Here is a 20,820-nt window from a genome sequence, read left to right on the forward strand (position 1 = left end):
GTTGTTTGATTTCTTTCAATGAAAATTATAATATATATATATATATATATATATATAATTAGATATATTGATGGTCAAAATTGTGTGTTAACAAATATGAAAGTCAAACTGTTGCACTTATATAGAGATAGAAAAAGTATATATCAAGACCAAATGTAAATGTTGATTTATACATGAAATTGAAGTATTCCTAATATTACAACTTCATATATAGCGAAAGTATCAAATAAAAAGTTTTTAAAAACGAGAAGGATGTGAGAAGGACTAATGTACAATTTTTTTTGTACTAAATGCGTGTACAATTTTTGAACTGAATATGCAAATTTCAATTTTTAGAAGATCGTCTAGTTGAAAAAATGCACATGATGTTAAAATGAAAAAACCTATATGCAGCCCTAAGGAAAAGGGATGCATTTAAAAACCTAAAAATGAAAAATATATGCATTAATTGATCATTTTGCATCGATTGATGCATAATTTTGTCATAAATTCACAACTTATTTTCATTTTAGGTAGTGTATTCATGTCTTATATGCAACCCTAAGGGCTGCATATAGCATATTTACAGCATATTTAGTTGAACAAATTTGCACAATTAGTTAGAAAAAAGCCATTATCAAATTTTAGCTTCTTTTAGGATAAGGAGATGGATCGTTATCATAGCTTATTCTAGGGTTGTGCAGCGGTCCAAAACCGGACCATATCGGAACCGGAATCACAAATTTTTTCGGACTGGGGATCGGAGCGAAATTATCAGGTTCTATTTGGTTCCGATTTTGGACCAGATTTTGTAATTTTTTGCAAATTTTCGTTTTTTCCCTTTTTTTTTGTAAGATTTGTTTTTTCCTTCTCATATATGATCTTATTCTTCTTCCTAATAGTAATTGATGAATTATTTTAACCTCCTTTCATGATACTTTCATATCAATAGTAATTTTAATATAATATATAAGTTGGTTGAAAGTTTAATGAAACTTTTGTATAAAAATAATATAAAAAAACATTTTTTTAATGTAACCGTTTTTTTCGGTCTGGATCGGAAAATTATGATTTTAGACCAGGTCGGAAAACGAGATTTCAAAATTTTGAGAATTAAGGATCAGACCAGCAGCCACCGGTTCGTAACTGCACACCTCTAACTTATTTCTCATAATTTTTCGGTCCAATATTTGTGAGTGTGAGAAATATAAGAAATTTCCCACCCACCATAAGATTTGAAAACCAAAGATCTGGTAATAGAGGTAAGAATCTTACTAAGTGAGCCAAATCTTAATTGGTCAAAAATAAGTTATTGGGGGTGTTTGGGGGAGAGAGTTTTGGAGAGAGTTTAGAGGTTTGGAGAGAGTTTAGAGTTTTGACCAATAAAAACTCTAATTTGGGTGTTTGGTGAGAGAGAGGATTAAAGAGAGTTTGGTACCGAAAACTCTAATCAAAACTCTCTTTTGAAAAAGCTGGGTAGAGGAGCTTTTTCATGAGAGTTTTGGAGGAGAAAAAACAAATGACTATTTTGTCCATATAATTAATACTAAAATTTGTTTTAAAAAAAAACATATGTCCATAAATGTCATTTTACATGATCTAAAAAGTACAAAACTCTAATCAATCAGCTAAGTGTTACCAAACACCTTTACACAACAATTATTTAAATCAGCAGTCAAATCCTCTGAACAAAAAAGTAATCATCTAACCACAAACTCTAAATTCTAATCACCAAACAGGGCCATTATGTAAAAGTTCAGTATATTTTGGTGTGTAGCAGGTCCCTAGTCTACAATTTTCTGATACAAATTGTTTGGCTTTTTAAGTTTTGTTTGTGTGGCTGCTAAGATTTTAGCGCAAGATTCTTTTCAGCAAATGTATTGTTAAGGATGGGTGCTTTGTTCACCAAAAAAAAAAAAGTATTGTTACTTAGAATTGTTTGCTTGGCCATTAGGTATTTAGGTGTGAGAGCAACAGGGAGGGCCGAAGGGGGGAAGGAAACATGATTGCTTTTATTTGCAACTTAGCTTTTTCTTTCTTTCTTGTCACCAAAGTGTTGTTGCGCTCTTATCTGGCCAAAATATGTGGGGCCTCAATCTGTTCCAACATATTCACATGAAGGAGTCTAAACTCTAAACTACAATGTCTTCATGTCTTCTCTTTTTGGCTATTTTCTCTTGCCTTTTGTAAAGATCGATAAGGTGAATTACACGTTCTATTGGATGGAAACCTCGTAATAATTAATCGATTTGTTCCATTTATACAGGTGAGCTTGGGAGCATAATGGGAAGGAAAATGAATATCTCACCTATATTATGCCACTAATGACCAATAAAGTTTGATCACACAATTAGTGACGGAACCAAAGATACTCAGACCTTTTTTCTTTGATTTTGGATATCAATTTAAAATTGAAGATGCAATACTATTATATCATAGTTGAGTAGGCATTAGATGGTTGAATTCGTTTAGGACTCAAAGTTTTGTGCTTGGACTTCCCTATTTTCATTTTTTATTTCAATTTCACCAAATTTCTCTCATGGCTAGCTTGACCCATATTGAGCATTTTATCTCTTTTTTTTTTGAAAATCAAAGTACTATTTAGACTCACCCCCTAATAGATAAATCTACAGTTGACCCCTTTTATGATTTGAAGCAATTGTTGCCTTGTTGGGACGAGCTGTTTAATGATTAACAATAAGATCAAAGAAACTTTCACGGCTCGTTTGGTAGTCGTTAGTAAATTGCGGTAATGGGAATGGATTTTAAGTTAATTTTATTAGGGAAGCATCCTTAAAATCTCCATAGGGAGGCATTTTTTCTCTATGGGCAAGCAATCTCACCCCTAAACTTGTGTTTTTGTCTCCAAGGGGAAGTAATTTTCATTACCACTCATTACCACCTACAAGGTGGTATTGGATGGGAATGAAAATTCAAGAAGGAAAGTGGACTCTTTAGGATAAATTAGCATTACCTGAGAATAGACAATGATATTTTTCATAAATTTACACGCAAATTCATTCCCATTACCACCATTTATAACCAACTACCAAACGATCCGTCAGTTGTTCAATGTGAACGGACTTAGAGATCTTGCAAATCTAACCATGGGATTTTCGCTATGCTTTTAGTGGATCTAATCAAAATCAAAGGAAATAGCTTTTTCTGAATAGATAGTTATTTTTTGGTGCAAAGTGGGAGCTGACATGTCTAAGATATCTTGAAAAATTGTCCCAAGTTGTCAACCATATTCAATTGTAAGACACTCAACGTCATAAGACTCACAACTTCAAAAAAAAAAAAAGTTGGTAGGGATATCTCCCAAGCTGATATAATTATTTTCAGTGTTATCATTACCAACAAACTTATAAAAAGACAATACTAACAGCAATACTCACATATACTAACGATAATAATTAAAATCCTCATATGTAAGCTAACTGGGCTTCTTATGATCTTGACATTGTGTCACTACATGGACACAATAATTTAAATGAATGGTTGTACTTCTTGAACAATATATTGAGTACAAGCATAAATCCAAATCATATAAAAAAGAATACAAGTATAAAGCCATAAGCTCATATGAAAAATGTACTAATATTTCTAACACACACTATTGAAGGATCATTCCGTATCGGAATTGACTCAAATGTTTAGCTTTCTCGTCTTCCTTAGCAAATTCTAGTATTTAGTTCCTACTCCAAACATTTTGCTCGGGATTTAAGGGGCTATGGGAGAGTTGAGGGGTGTCTGGCTTATAATGGGCATTTGGGTGGAAATATATACGAGGACAATCCAGATGTTTCTTTTTACCTATTTAAAGAATTAAAGGATCATTAAATATAATTTTATCAAACTACGTATAGTTAAATTTGAAGAAAAGAAGAGAAATTAGTATTATGTGACACAATGCTTAGTCATGTAGATGACATTGAGGTCCTTATTAGTGACACTATGTGCACGTTTATCTTACTATCCGTTCATCCATTCGATGAAGCTCAACTTTATTAATTACCTGTGGAGATTGTTGCTTATTATAGCAATTCTAAATAAAAATCTACTGATTATTACTCGTTGTAGATCTCTTATAAACCGATATGTTTCATCTTTCAGTATTGTCAATCTTCACATATTCTTAGGGCCTGTTCTCTTCGGCATAAAACAGCTGAACTGAACTGAACTGAACTGAACTTATCAAAGCTGAACTGAACTGAACTGAACTTATCGGAGCTGAACTGAACTGAACTGAACTTATCAGAGCTGAACTGAACTGAACTGAACTGAACTGAACTGAACTGAACTGAACTGAACTGAACTAAACTAAACTGAATTGAATTGAATTAAATTGAATTGAATTATATTACATTGAAATAAATTGAATGTAATAAATATATAAATAATATTTTAAACAATAATAATATGAATATTAAATAATAATTATAATGATAAGTAATAATAATGAATAATAATAATAGTAGTATTTTGAATATCTTTAAATGATAGTTATAAATAAATAATATTAATAATCATAAATTAATAATAATGATAATTAATGATAGTAATGATAATTAATAATAATTATTTTATATTATTTGTATTAATATATTAATACTTGACGATGATATATAATAACAATAATATCTAAGAAGTAAATTAATATTACTATTTTAATAATTAGATTTAATAATTTAAAAATATTTAGTAATAAAAATAATGATTGGGTTGGACCGCGAAAATTACATCATAAACCGTCTTGACGCGATTTGATTGGTTTATGGGCTAAAAAAAGTGGGTTTATTTGTGCTTTGACCTAAACCATGTTCCTCCTAATAATAATTAGTAAAGCTATAATAAAAAAAATATATAGAAACAACAACAACAACAATAATAATAATAATAATAATAATACTTAATAGTAATGATATATATTTAAATAATAATAATGATAATAATAATAATAGTAATTAGTAAAATAAATTATACCAACATAATAATAATAATATTTAACAAAATGGTTATAAAAGAATAGAGCTGAACTGAACTGAACTGATCTGAACTGAACTGAACTGAACTGAACTTATTGGAGCTGAACTGAACTGAACTGAACTTATTGGAGCTGAACTGAACTGAACTGAACTTATTAGAGCTGAACTGAACTGAACTGAACTGAACTGAACTGAAAATAAGCTGGGGAGAACAGACCCTTATTCTCTTACACTTTTTATAACTTTTTGCATAATTTGTGTGGCTTAGCTCTAACTCAAAAATCCTCTTGATTGAAAAGGTTTTGCCAATACTTACACATATTCCAAGCTCTCATTTGAAACTTCGGAAGTTTCATCCCTCATACAATGCAATTACCTAGAAATCTATTAACTTATTCTAATTCTCTATTATAATAATTGAACTCACTATTCACTAATGCCTATCCACGATCAAGAATCGGAGACATGACATTATTAACTATGAAAAAACCTTCCAAAGTTTCAATTTGTTGCACGTTGCATCCATCTCTATTCCGTCATTCATATTGGGATTATTTGTCGTACTCTTATAGGCCATACCATTGCCACTAACAAGTCATACATGTGAACAATGAAATCAAATCAAGAATTTCCTTCAAAGAACCACTTCCTAAAAGACATAGTGAGGAGTTTAGCAATTGGCTATGAACCATACCCCATTTTAGACTTGTGGGTTATATGTATATTAGTGGTCCAATTGTTGATCATTTATAGATTATGGTATTTGGTAACCTCAGTTGTTGGATGCTGAATAATTTATGCAAAATGACATTTAAAGATATTAATTCTTTTATTAGATATTAAGAAAAAGCAATACAAGTGTAATTTTAGAAAGGAATAAATTAGTGACACTGGTTTTTTCTTACTTGGTTGAAAAGCTGAACATTTAGCTACCAAAGAAAACCACTTATTAAACTTTTTTTTTTTATTGTTTGACCACATGAAAAAATTAATAGCCACGAAAAATTCATTCAAAAGCCATTCATTAAACACTTTCTTTATAAGTAAGCTTACATGATTAGTTTGGTACATATAAACTTATCATTTAGTTTAGCTAACTTTGATAATTATACTTCTAAACTAAGCAATCCAACTCGAAATACATAACGATAGAAAAAATTATTTTAACAAGTTTAGAACAAATAGTTTGACCATACTATTTTGGATAGACCGTCAATTGATTACGTAAAAAGTAGTTTTTTGACCAAGAAGTTAAAAGTGGTAAAAATTACCAAAAATAGGAAATAGTTATATATATATTGCTATTTACTCCCTCTGTTTTTTCATCTTTCTCATTTTCCTATACACATCTCCCAATGCACATATCTGAACTTAAATATCTTTCATTATATATTAGTAAAAATTATAATGATTGAATATTAATAATGTATTAATTGAGACGAATCAAACAAGACCCCACAAGACTATATTTTTTCTTATAAATTGAAAAAAATTGAAAAAATTCTCTATAAGTATGAATAATGTCAAGATTCTAAGTGAGAACGAAAAAAAAAACAGAGGGAGTACTTAATTAATTGACATTCCAACCGTCTGACCCAATTTTTTGCGTAATTTATATATGAATGTAGAATAGATGGCAAATAGGTCATATTTGTTTGAGAGGTTGTGAAACACAAACCTTACTACTAGATCAAGTACTACGTGATAATACGTGTTTATAATGATAGTTTCATAGTTTGTACGCTTGTGGCAACTACATCTTCAGATGACCCCTCAAATGAAAACAATGGTATATTAGATGTGGTGGTTGGGATAGGAGACTTCTGGGACAGTGACATAAAAACATCCGCATACCTTGTTAGTTCATACTTCATGCCTGGGTGATTGTTCACAATAACCCTTCTTTCATAAATTAGAAATAACATCAAAGCTGTTTTAGTGGTCCCTCATATCCTGCCATGCATTCCACAGTGACACAACCAAACAGCAACAATATTGCATATTATGTCCCATTATTGGGGTGATCTAGGAAAATCAACACCATCTATAGTCTATACTCTATACTCTATAGTCTGTACCGTAAACAGTTGAGGATAGCAGACAAATTGTTATACTAGGAGGAAATACAACAAAATTAAGTGGCTATCAAGATCCCTAACACGGTAGAATCAAGTGAGAGCACAATGGTAGAGCTCCTAACTATTCGGTCGGACGTTTGATTTTCATCACCCCAAGTTGGGAGGGGGGGTGAGCATTGTGGTTAATTCCTTTTGGGTAAAACAACACCAAGGTTTCCTTGTGGGTAAAAATCCACTTGTCTCCCCCACCTTGCAAGGGTTGTGCCATCTATGGCCCGTTGATTTCCCAAAGAAAAAGAAACTAAAAAAGAAACAGAGAAGCAGACAAACATGCACACAAGCCACAAAGCCATCAAACTAGATTTGTAAATAAAAACTTACTGGAAGCAACCTCCATTTTATTGCTGCTCAGTGTGTCCATTTACTGCAGCAACATCAGGTCACTGGAGTCTGAAGTTGAAGCAGAGGCATTCGTATGTATAGCAACAGAGGGATACATAACGCAAAACATCATCATCAGTACAACAGACCAACAAAAAACACGAAGTAATAGGAACATGCATGATGCAACCTCCCTTTTATTTACTGCATGCTGGTTCACAAGGACTAAGACCAGAATCCAGTATGCGCAGAAATTAAGATATCAGGGTTGCATTTGCATATATATATTCATCCCTTTTTGGTCACTGTCCAGGATCATACACTGTACTGAGTAGTGAATAGGAACATAAGCAGGTATTTTGGCCTTGAGCAGGTTAAAGAGTGCTCCAAAGTTGGTATACGGTATCATAAGTGTAAGATCTGAATGAGTCGGGCTATTTGAAAAAATTCTCCACTGAACAAGCGAGGGGGCACATTTCAGTAATCCACTTGGTTTGGTCCCCACACAAATTTCTCCTCTCCACTGGGCGGAGAACAAGTTCTTCATTTAGCATTTTTTCTACACAATTTGCAAGAACCCACAAAAGTTGGAAGAAAACACGAGGATTAGTCAAGATGGACAAATTGTGAATGGTTCTACTCCAGCTACGAAAACTTGCCCTATGTCCTAAGACGTCACCACATCCAATTAAGAAAAAGGAACACTAGCAAGTAGATAGTTTTTTATTCTTCAGTTTTTGTCAAGAAGCTAGATTGATGCCTACTTGAAAATTTATTTCTCCATGTATGAAAAAACTGAATGCATTCAGAGTAACATATGAGCCCGGTTGAGAGAAGCTAGAATTACAACTACTCCCTCGGTCTTCTTGTAGTTACTACATTCACTTTTGCACAATTGCCAAAGAAACATGTGGGGACCATTGAAAAGTAGAGCAATTAAGCATAAAGTAATTGTCTTTTTGTGCAATGAAGACAAAAATAAGAATATAGAAGTAAATACTAAAAGTAGAAATGTTCAGAAAATGTAGCAAGTAAATTGACACACTCGAAAATGGCAAAATATAACTAAAAAAAGACAGAGAGAGTAATATGCAACGCTATGGCATAAAAGGAGTGTTAATATCTAGAGATAACGAGTGCAGAACCAGAGAATTAGATTATATTAAGGCCCTGTTGTCAGGAAATCTCAGTCTCCACTATTCTTCAAAACTTTACAATAATATTCTGTTGTTCATTGGGGGAAAGTTACAGCCAAAACTAGAACAGAACAGTATCCATTCAAGGCCGTATATACATCACACAGAGCAGACAAGCCTTCAGGTAGCAGGAATCCAGGGTAAGACAAATCTAAAATCTCAGCAGATATAAGAACTTAAAACTGCTGGAAGTTTCAAGTAAAAGGCAGTAGAATCATAGTAAAAGACATATAAGACGTTATGGACAATAATGATAGGTAACTGGTAATGTAAGTATGAAACTAGGGGAAGTCCATAAGCATCTTTTACTCATTGGCATAAAGCACTAAACAGAATTAACAGATGAGGCACAAATTACTAATATGTAGAACTCACAGAAATATAGTTGTATGAACCCAATAATATTACCTCAGTCAGATTATCACTGTAAAACAGTATCGAATCGTTTCATAAATAACTGATAAAAAGAATGCTGACTCCCAATTACAGAATAACAAACATGGCTTCATATAATTGATATTCTAGAACATCAGATCCCTTTATTGTAACCTTCATCATGTCTTAATAGCAGGAAGAGAATATACATCAGAAAATAAATGTTCCAGACTAACATCAGGCAGCTTGCACCTAACAAGTGTGACCACATACTGCACAAATTGGCTATTCAACTACAAGATAAAGAAAAAGACTAATGCTAGATAAGCAACAAAGATGTTGAATCGTCAAGGCTACTTCAGAACCTAAAGGGAACCAGAAAAGGAAAGATATGTAAGCATATGGAGGATAGGAGATTGGTATACATCGTAAACCAGAGGAAGGGATATAATAAACACCTAAAAAGAATCGGTAAGTACACTATCATCATCATCATTGTCGTATTCAGCATCTTCACTGGACCCACTGGGATCCTCAGCTGTAACAGTTTGGTCATCTGTAATAGATTCAGACGAGAGTCAAAATCACAGTTTGCGTTCATGAATTGAACAGAGCTTTAGATAATTACCTGAGTTATCTTCTGCACCTAACCAATCTTGAAGACACAATAAAGCTTGAAGTGTCTCGGGCATAATAGAGCTTTGAACAGAAGACAGAGTTTTGTTCCCAAAGCTAAATGCCTCTTTGGAATTAACTGTGAACACTGGTATAGATAGGATGTCACGTGCCATGAACGAGAGAGTAGGATACCTCATCGAACTTCTACTCCAGAACTCTAACACATCTAATTCAGAATTTAAATCATAACTCAGCTCTTCTAAGTAGAGATCCAATTCTGACTTGTTCCCTTGTGATCTTGATGTTGAGCTCAGAAATTGATCATAGTCTCCAAACATGTCACCCTCATCATCACCACCAACAAAGTTTGTATTAACACTAGAAGATCCCACGGCTGGAGAGGAAAAGTGTAGTGATTGTCGCTTATACTCAGCAAACAAACAATAAAGAGTATTTACAACTTTACTAACACGATCCTCAAAATTAGCCGGACCGAAGAGTTTCATATAGCAATATTCCACAAATTTTACCTTGTACCGTGGATCCAAGATTGCAGCACAAGATAATATCAAGTTATTCTCACACCAGAAATCATTGAATTTTACTTGCATGGCTTGAACAGCATGAGCCAAGAACAAGTTTGGACCTTTTGCTATTTCCATCATGCGGCAATGAACCATCAACATCCCCTTTAGAAATAAATTTGCTGTTGGGCCATTGGTGGCTGAAAGCAAGTGAGTTACATCATAAAGAACCCTTAGGAACTTGTGAATGATGCTCAACTTCTGCCACTCTTCTTTGGAAAGTGCCAAACTGCTTAGTTCTTGTTTTGACTCTAAAAGATGCTTGAACACACTCTTATAGTAAATAGTGCGATCAATTAGTTTATATGTGGAATTCCATCTAAGCATGACATCAAGGCTCAGCCTTTTCCTTGCTTGCAATTCAAACGTCCTCTCAGCAAGATCAAAGAACTTCTTTCTTTGAAGTGGCGACTTGTTGACATACTTCACCAACTCGCGGATTCTATCAACAATGTCATCAACCAACTTCAAGGAAGATTGTGCAAGAAAATTTAGTATATGAGCATAGCAATTCACTTGAAAAAAAGAACCACCACTAACCGAAGCCTTCTTTGTGAGAAGGCCTCTTTTAATAGAAGACACTGTTGACTTGTCGTAAGAAGCTTCATCCACTGTGATGGTGAAGGTTTTACATTCAATATTGTACTGCGATGATAAACATGCCAATTCATCTGCAATATAAGTTCCATCATATGGGGGTGCTAAGGATTTAAAACACAAAACCCTCCTCAGCAACCTCCAGTGCTCATCAATGAATTGTGTAGTGACACAAATATACTCATCTTTTGTGTCTCTTGCTCTCCAATTACCAACCGTCAAACATATGCGGCCCGGAGCCTTGGCTAAAATCTCTTTTATGTTGTCTCTCTCTTTCAAATACATAGAAAACAGTTCCTTTCTGACAATCGCTCGACTAAATGGTTTGAATTGTGGATATGCTTTGGACATCATAGACCTAAACCCTCTCTCTTCCACAAAGCTAAATGGATGAGCTCCTTTTATAATACAGATTGATATATATCTTTGAAGCTCATCCTGGTCAACCTGGCCATTTTCCATCAATTTGCTTCCTTCAGCCAAATTCCCACCAATTGTTGAAAGGGGCTTCAAACTACTAGTTGCAGAACCATCTTTTGGCAACTTATTAAAATCATTTCCTTCAACTAACTTCTCATTACAAAGAAAGTATTGGTCTATATTACCAGTCAGAGTCACACGCTTTGAACACTTGTCTAAATGACGCTTTAGATGAGACGTCCCATTTTTGGAAGCTGCAGAGAGAACCAGCTTACAATGCTTGCACTTGGCTTTAGCATCATTCATATTAGGAGCTGGAAACAACTCGTACTCATGCCAAACCTTCGAGACCCTCTTCCCAAGCTTAATACTCGGTCCACTGCCTTCAAAGTCATTGAACCCAAAATCCATCGAAATTGGTTGAATATCGAGTGCCGTACGCTTGACACACCTTTCCATATGACGCTTTAAATGAGACGTTCCACTCCTAGGGGTAGCACTGAAAACAGAATCACAGTGTATACATTTCGCTTTCCCTTCATTCTTGCTTAAAGTCGGTAACTTCTCGAAATGATCCCACGCCGGTGACCTCTTCTTGTTCCTATTAATATCACTTTCAACAAGTGCATTCTTTCCATCTATGACTGCAATCATATTTCCATCCATGGCTGATGGCACCTACACCATTATATTGAATTTTTTTTGCAGATATGCCAAAATTGAAGATATCAGATTCAGAAACAAAAACAAACATGCAAAAAATAGAACAGCAATTTTACGAAATTAGACAGCATTGATGAAAAAACCAATAAATCAGGGCAAATCCTGCAAAATCTAATTAATTTGCTCTACTTTAGATACAACTGATCTACAATGGTGAAAATTTCCACATTTACTCATAATCTCGCGAAATCGTAACAAATCAGTGATAATTACATAAACATAATCGCACATTCTACAAAACCACGAAGTTGAAGTCACTCAAATCTCACAAAGTCATACTCAAACAAATAAAAGGAGATCGAATCAAATGTCACGAATTGCAGAACATAAAAGAGAGCGAAATTAGGGTTTTAGTGAAACTTTACCTTCAGTTGCATATGAACGGAAACTTAGTTTCGCAAGAAATCAAAAATTATCGCCAAGAAATTGAAATTGATTTGGGAATTGAGGGTTCTTGGAAGTAAACGAAGCAAATTCGAAATTTTTGGTGGGAAGAAGTGAAAATTGATTTGGAGGGAAAGGCGATTTTGCAGTGGACATTTGGAGAACAAAAATTGGGGGTTTATTATATTTTCTGTATCATTCAAGTGTACTGTTAATATTAGTAGTATACTATATAGTCTTTTCTAGAAACAAGATGTCAAACTTTATGTGGAATTTTATATTGATAATTTTGAGATTAAGTTTTGCTTAGATTTGATTATTGTTATGGATGAATGATAAACAGTTTATATGTTTATGCAGAAAGTAGATATGAGATTCCTTCAAAAAAAAATACTACTATAAAAGAAACAAAAGGTGATTCTTAACTAGACTTTAAGATTTGAAAGTTTAATGATATATTACTATTGATGATGATGTGCTAAATTGGACTTAATATCATTTACATAATCTCTAATCTATCTAACTTGTTCTATTTGGAAATTAGAATTATTGAAACTCATTATATATATACATATATTGCAAAATCCTTTTATCAGGATGGGATTCGGGGTGGGTGGAGCATCACCCGCATCCATCCGCTCCACCCACATCCATCCATCCGTCACCCACCGGGTGAAACGGGTGGGTCGGGTGATAAACGGGTGAAACTATGTAGTATATTTTCTAATGAAATTTGTGATATGATATACATGATATAAAATATTTCTATCAAAAATATAAAAAGTAAGTAAGTTTACATGTAAAACATAATAAATGGGTGATGGGTTGGAGGTTAAACGGGTGATGGATCGGGTGACGGGTGAAAAAATTCTCACCCACCACCTGTTTTCCATCCATTTAAATCGAGTATTTCATCCATTTAAAAAAATCGGGTTAAACGGATGATGGATGATCCATCACCCATTTCCATCCTTAGATCCTTTGAACTAGCTATCTAATACTTTTTTTTTTAACGAAAGATTACTATCTAATAATTAAATAATTCAGATGGAGCATTAAATCACATATATAAGAACTTAAATGAAATAAACGCAAATAAAATATTTAAATATTAAACAAAGTGATATGTTGTACAAAAAAAACTTCAAAATAGAAATAATACTATACGTTTAAGAGACTTGATTATTAAAATCCTAATCTACGCTCTATACTAACTAAAAATAATATATTTTCAGAGTCGAGGAAATAAAATATAAAACATTAAATAATAACTAAATAAAAAAAAAAAATCACTAATGTGCTTGAGTGAGTTGCTCCTTGGTAAGTTTGACCAAAATAAAACCAAGCTTTCTCTGTTGACCATGTCTAAAAGCCCATACTTGAAGATAATTTCCTTCTTCGAGGCTAATTTTCTCGACCACCTCATTCCAACGGCTTTGCAGCACACAATTCCATTTATTCGTCGGATTCAGTTGCTGAGGAAGAGGCCACCTTCTCAAACTCAAACTCATGGTCTCGATATCTCTTGTTTGTAGTAAAACAGTCACGTCGTCCATTTTTCCACAGCCATTAAAAACTTGATTTTCTTCCTCCGCGGTGAGGATCCCTTTCCCCTGTATTTTTGTCCTAGGAATCTGAAATCGTGCTTGATTTGTAGCGACATCAGAGTAATAGACATATTTTTGGATGACTAGTTTTGGCGGATCATCACCTCCACCTAAACGATGTACTTCTTGAAGGAGCTCATTCGGAATATTTGGAGGTTCCGAATCCGCCAAAAGAAGATTTTCTGTACTAGGTCTTGGCCTTCTTTCTCTCCTTGCTGGTTGCCTTTCGACAACGGGCATATTATTATTACTATCACTTTCACTATCATCACTATCACTATTATCATGTGCTGCACTTAGTCTTAGAGTTGCTGAAGTATGTGTAATAGTACTAGCTCTATCAGGTGCTGCCGAATATGCGGGAGTGGTACAGATTTCGGCTGAGCTTAATGGGACAATATTGATATTGACCCCAAATAATCTTAAAACTTGTGATTGTTTTCTTTCCATTGTAAATTCTAATACTATATATGTTGCTCGATCAAATCGCTCTTTAGAGTTTGAGTTTGGATCATACAAATTATGTGAGGAGAGTTTAGGAGAGTAATGGCCTATTTATAAGAATTCAACAAATCTAAACCGAGTTGAAGTACGTAGCAAATATAATCCGAGTTCTCTAAGGACAACAATACTAATGGCAATGTACTTCAAACAGGATCGGAGTTTGTAATGTTTGAAAATTAGTTTCTAGTAGTTGAAGTAGAGTCTAGAGAGGGAGTTTATTATGCACCAAAAGATATTAAAAAGAAAAAATATATATATGAAAATTGGAAATAAAATCCGATTTCTGTAGGAACAATAATAATCCGATTTCTGTAGGAACAATAATAATCCGAAGCGTAAATGTAGTTGAAGTTGGATTGGAGTTTGTATTGTTTGAAAATCAGTTTCTAGTTTCTGGTCTGTTTATTTTGGCAATCATCTGGTAGCAATATAATCTAAGATCAAGTGACCAAAATGCGTAATTGATGTTCCTATTTCAAGCCATATAAATGATGCTTCTGAAAGTTCTTCATTATGGACAATAATTTACATATCTTCTAATTATATTTTAGTGATTTTTTGATCATCTTACACTGTCAAGTGTCATCAGCAGAATCCATATTGTGGGTTAAAATCTATCTTAACTTGTTGTATTTGGGAATTGGAATTATTGGAACTTATTACTATTCTAATTTATCATTATAGAATTAAGCATCTACTCTGGTAACTCATAAACTAATTAAATTACTCAACATCACATGAAAACCAGTGTTCACTAACAAGTAAGAACAAACGAGGTTCCAAACATAAACATGCCTAACTTTCACTAACAAGTAGAATAATTAAGCATCTATATACTCTAATAACTCATAAACTAATTAACCAAATTAGTCAACATCACATATAAACTAGTGCTCACTAACGAGTAAGAAGAAGCGGTAATCCAAGCATAAACATGTGATGCTTCAACTTTCACTACTCAGCAACGTGAACTTTGAGGGTGTGATTCTTGCCACTAAGATGCTGCTTCAAAGAAAACTCATTCATGCACCAAATGTCACACAAATTACAGTACAGTCTACTATTATCATTCGTACATCCGATTTCCTTGCCTTTTTTCACCTGAGCTTTGTGCTTTTGACCCATAATATGCATCTGATAATTAGCATAAGAAGTGCTATGAACTTCACACACCTCACAAAATAGCTTCTGCACCTTACTAGTATGATTATTAGCCTGAAACTGATGAGTAGGTGCCTCTTTCCTTTTGTGGCTAGAGTTGTCTATAGTAGGCTTTAACATCCTGCGTGGCGAAGGGGTGGGTAATAAACCAGGCCTTGCACCAGTAGTCGAGCCAACATGTGATGACTTCGGCCATGGAAGGGAACCTGAGCTTTGAGGCCTCATGTATGGACGTGGACCTACTATCATTGATTGTGGCCGCGGGTCTGCCTGTGACGGGAAAAAGGGTTTTGGAAGTAAACTTGGGCCTCGAGCTGAGAGTGGAGTTCGGCTCAGCATTGTTCTAGGCCTTGGACCAGGTTGCAGGATTGGTGATGGATGCTTGCTTAGCATGGGAGGCCTTGAGTTCGGAATTTGGCCCTGTCCTGTCCCTGAAGTTGGCCACGGAACTGGCATTGATGTTTGCTGCAAGGCTTACATAATTAGTTGATCAAACTATATACTAAAGTGGTTATACTTAATCAATTATGTTACAGGTATAATCATTCAAAAACATACATCATATTTGGCAGATTATTATGTTATGAAACATAAAATTTAGTTTACAATAAATATTAGCAAGGTTACTAACAAGAACTTTATGAAACATAGATTTCTTACAGTTGGAGGTGGAGGTAGTTTTTTAGATTCACTCTTTTGAATCAGCTGCATCAATTCCAACTGTTTTAGATACGCCATCTCCCTTTTGATCGCGAGCTCAGGTGACATTACATACTTACCCCTTTCGCTATGCATTTTACTGTTCTTCCCTTCCCTGATCTCCAACTATTTAAGTGATATCTCAGAAACAGAAAACATAAAATGGAAGGAGAGATTGAGAAGAGTAAAATTGAAGTCTCTGTGTAACTTGTAAAGAGCTATTTTTGAACTTGTAGGATCAGTAAGATGGCACATATTATTCTTATAAAGAACATGGAGGTTATTCTTGTCAATGTCTCTGTACTTTATTCCCTCCTGCAAAGTCATGACCTTATATCCATGTTAATTGTGTGAGTTCAAAGTGGTCTTAGGAAAATAAAAGTAGCCTGTATCCTCATTATACTAGAATTGAATCAGATGTACTCCTCTGCCTTTAACTTACATACATATGGTTCTATCTTAGAATATACTCCAGTTAGATATTTAGAATATAGTACAAATGCTAGTTTTTCTAGTGCCAGGGAAGGCAGGAACTTGATCATTAACTGTGCAAAGAAATTTGTTTCAATGATTTGGCCAGTTACTTACTTACTTGTTGGTAATGAAGCCTGAAAGGTTCAAAAGATGATGGTGTTGGCTTATTACTCCCCCAATCTGATTTTAATAGTAACGTGTAATGGGTAATTGGATATAGTTCTATTCTAGGACGTTGGGAAAAATTTGTCACCTTTTAAAGATAAACTAGTGTTTAGGCCCGGGCGATGCCTTGGAGTTTTTCTGTGCTACAATTTAGTAGTAGTTAAATAAGTCATCTCATACTCATTTAAAAAGTTATGTCATTCATTATATGAATTTCGAAAGTTCTCTTTTCATACATCATCATTAATTTTGATTAGATTAACAATAATAGTATATCTCTTTCTTTCACACTTAAGGTTGTGGGTTCGAATGTTCACGAATGCTTTTTTTTTTTTACTATATGAGAAAGACGTGGATAGAATGTTATTCAATAAGGGATGGTGACACATGACACATATACGTTCTAAGGAATGCGACCTAGGCCCATATTTAATACAAACTTATGATCAAATTTTGTTTATAGTATTACTGTAAATATAAGGATAGTACTGTAATGGTCAACACTGCTCTTCAAATGGTATCATGCATACATAATTAATTTTAATGAACATGCAAATTTATTTATTTTTAAGGATGTAAGGGATATGTTTAATATTATTAACTAATCACAACACATTTGTAATTTTGTGAAAACATGAATCACTAAGAGATGTTAGATGAGATGGTGATTCTTTGAAAATCCTTACATAAGGTTAGGGGTTCGAGCTCAAGCTTTAGCATATTTATTTTTTAAATAATGACCACTTGACTTTGTTGGTTAACAGACACGTGGCAAAATTCTAGTGGCAAGAGGAGGGTGCCACATGGCGCATCGACGTTGTTGCGCATCGACGTTGTTACGCACGCCTTTTATAATATTTGTATAGATAAATAGGTCCTTACTAATAATAGAAAGTGATGAGAAGATGATACAAATAATGCAAATATATTTAAAGGTCAATTTATAAAATCATGTCATATCCTTAATTATGAGAGGTTGGGACAATGTGACAACTCATTGCGAACAAAAGGAATATTAGTAACTTTTTGAGAGAGAGTCTAAAGAAGATTTTTCATTGGAGCAAATATCCATCTATAGGATACTTGATTCCACATTCTAAAAAGCAACAAAAATATAGATAAGAATTTTTAAGATAGAACTAACCATTAACATATTTTGTTGATTAACAAACAATGAGAAAGCTCCTATATGCACGAATAAGTTAGCACTTCTTAAGTTTTAACATCTGAAGATTCTCGTATGCAGAAAACAGGACTCCCATAAAGTGTCAATGTGTTCACACTTATTCATGAAACCATATTGCCATGGCCTATGTACTATATTGTTCCTAATTAACAAGCATCACTGGTAGTACCCAAACAACCCCAGGACACGAGGTTTCTCCATTTCCGAAACCAAACACGAGTTTTCCACGTTCTGAAAACGGCCTAGATGACAGCTTGAGCTCTTTTCTAGGCAGCATGTAGTTTCAGAATGTGGTTCTTGCCATCAAGATGCAGCCTGAAAGAACTCCCATTAGTGCACCAAATCCTGCACAACTCACAGTATTTCTGCTGTTTTGGAGCTTGTTGCTGAGATATTCCACCTGAAACTATGTTATTTTTAACAACTTTTAACTTTGCCTTGTGCTTGTGACCCATGAAGTGCATCCTCAGATTCAACTCACTACTGCAGCCAACTTGACAAAGACTGCACCTGTAATGTACCACTTCAACTTCTTGTGCCTTTTTCCTCTTTTGATTATGATGATGAGTTGGGCCTCGTCTTGAACGTGGGCCTTGAGGCACTGGAGGCCTCATAAAAGGAGTTGAGCCAGTAGTTGTTGGGCCTTGATGTTGTGAGATGGATATTTTTGTAGCAGAGGTGGAACTGGGCTAGGCCCAAAATATAGCCATGGAGTTGGATTGGAAGTTGGCCTAATGGTTAGATGTGGGCTTGGAGTTGGAGTATGCAATGCTGCACTTGGACGAGTTTGTACTCGAACTGGAAATGGAGTTGGCACTAGTGTTTCCCTTAGAGCTCGTCCTGAAGTTGGTGTTAGTACCTGTTGAATCAAACCAGAATCCGAATTAGCTAACAAATTTAATCTAAAAAACATGTTAAGCAACCATTAAAGAAAAGAAAAGATTCATTAGATTATAGAGATGACCTGTAGGGTCTATCTGGGCCAATGGAATACATTTTCAATTGGAAAATGATTTTTCAAAAGAATACACAGTTATAAAATAGTTTGCCTATGTTTAGTTGGTTCTTGAAAATAAAACTTAGATGGTAAGAGAAAATTTATAAGTGAAAAGTGAATCCATGGAAGGATATATATAGAAAGAGCAAGGTTAAACTTTAAAGGATTAGAAAGTAACAGTATTTGACATTCTTTGCTTGACAAAAGGAATCAGCTCTCGATCTTTGGGAAAACTATTTTATACCTTGAACATACTATTTTCTATCATTAACATATCATACAAAATAAAGTAGAAAATCATATATATATGGCGTGTTCGGCACAACTTTTTGAAGTAGATTTTAGAGTCTTGACTCTGTCAAAACACTAACTACAGAAAATACTACTGTTTGGTAAGGTAGTGAATTAGTGATGTAAGTAACTTTTAGTAGTATAAGTAGTGTTTTAGCATTGTTTGTTTGTAGCTTTTGAATTAGCGTTTAGTGGTGTATAAATTATATATTAAAGTTTTGTTTGAGTTTTTAACTAGTTATTTATAAACATCTACTTTGACAGCTTTTTTTTTACCGAACATTAATATCTTAGACGCTTAAACAGCTACACACCAACCACTAACAACCATATACCAAAATAGCTAACAACTACTCTCACATCTAAAAGCTACCACCACAACTACTGTTGCCGAACACGCCAATAGGAAATTTTTTTCACTCAACCAAACACAATTTTAGAAATATAACTAGTATTATGACCCGTGCATAACGCACAGGAGTATTTATTGTTTTATTACATATTTAAAGGAAGTCACATAATAACATTGACTTAACTTCCCATATTACACAAAATCATAAAATATAAAACCCCAAACCCCAATTCTTTCTCTCTTACACTTGGCGTCCTTTTCTCTCACGCCATTCCGATCACTGCTCCCCTTCTGCCGGCATTTCGTTTTTTTTCCGGTGCCGGCGCTGCTGCAGCCGTTTGTGGTTGCTAATATTTCGATCTATTGATGTTGCGACGTGTTGCTGCTTGTCGTTCTGTTCTTTTCCGTCTTCTCTGCTTCAGCGTTGCTGTTGTTGGTGTTCGATTGGTGGTCCGCCGCCGCTGCCGCTAAATGGTGGTCGATTGTGTCGTTGTTACCCTCGTTTTCTCTCTCCTCTATTCTGTTGCTACAATATGTTGTTGTTGTTCCTATTTCGCAGCTATTGTAAGTTGTTGTGGAGCTTCAGTTCTGAATTATGTTGGGAAGGTATAATTTTGAGTGTTTTGACTCTTATTTCATCAATAGCAATCTGATTTATATATTCATAATAGTTTTGATTTTCATAAGTATAACTGAAATTGTTATTGAGTTGGAAAATCAGATTATGAGATTTAAATTGGTATTATTTGGGTTGTTGATATTAAAGATTGAAATTTTTGCTCAATTATTAGATTGAAACTTATTTCTCTTTTTGAATTCTATAATCTGAATTCCATTTCTATTTCGAGTTAAAGTATGAAATTAGTTGTTGATTTTTGTTTTAGGTAACTAAGTAAATTCAGAAATTGGTATTGTTTTGTAAACCCTCATGTTAAACTAGAATGTGGGATGGAGAATTGAACTTGCAAATTATATTAGTTGTTAAGAGGAATAAGCTGTTTATTATAGTTAGCAAGTGAGGACAATGATGTGAGTTAGATTAGAATAAGGGTTTGTATATG

At 34.1% G+C, this 20,820-nt stretch overlaps 3 protein-coding genes across 4 annotated transcripts; all 3 read right to left on the minus strand.

Annotated features, from left to right (window-relative positions):
- Positions 1-7,599: 7,599 nt before the first annotated feature.
- Positions 7,600-13,056, minus strand: LOC104893991 (zinc finger BED domain-containing protein RICESLEEPER 2). Of its 2 annotated transcripts, none has more exons than XM_010680141.4 (4): positions 12,305-13,056; positions 9,626-11,894; positions 9,456-9,553; positions 7,600-7,985 (listed from the first exon to the last, which is right to left on the minus strand). In XM_010680141.4, exons 1-3 carry the CDS (start codon positions 12,314-12,316, stop codon positions 9,456-9,458), a joined length of 2,379 nt encoding a protein of 792 aa, XP_010678443.2. In that variant the 5' UTR covers positions 12,317-13,056; the 3' UTR covers positions 7,600-7,985. The 2 variants fall into 2 exon arrangements, with proteins under 2 accessions (XP_010678443.2, XP_010678442.2); XM_010680140.4 differs by lacking the exon at positions 7,600-7,985 and adding an exon at positions 9,106-9,362 and having other exon boundaries at positions 12,305-13,055.
- A 559-nt stretch (positions 13,057-13,615) lies between these two features.
- On the minus strand, positions 13,616-14,380 carry LOC104894073 (B3 domain-containing protein At1g05920-like). Its single transcript, XM_010680240.2, has one exon. It carries the CDS (start codon positions 14,378-14,380, stop codon positions 13,616-13,618), a length of 765 nt encoding a protein of 254 aa, XP_010678542.2.
- An 896-nt stretch (positions 14,381-15,276) lies between these two features.
- On the minus strand, positions 15,277-16,483 carry LOC125497999 (uncharacterized). The gene is made up of 2 exons (XM_048645729.2): positions 16,256-16,483; positions 15,277-16,060 (listed from the first exon to the last, which is right to left on the minus strand). The coding sequence occupies exons 1-2, from the start codon at positions 16,388-16,390 to the stop codon at positions 15,389-15,391; spliced, it is 807 nt and encodes a 268-aa protein (XP_048501686.2). The 5' UTR covers positions 16,391-16,483; the 3' UTR covers positions 15,277-15,388.
- Positions 16,484-20,820: the final 4,337 nt, after the last annotated feature.

Source organism: Beta vulgaris, chromosome 5 (genome assembly GCF_026745355.1).
Source record: "Beta vulgaris subsp. vulgaris cultivar EL10 chromosome 5, EL10.2, whole genome shotgun sequence".
Taxonomy (NCBI): domain Eukaryota; kingdom Viridiplantae; phylum Streptophyta; class Magnoliopsida; order Caryophyllales; family Amaranthaceae; genus Beta; species Beta vulgaris.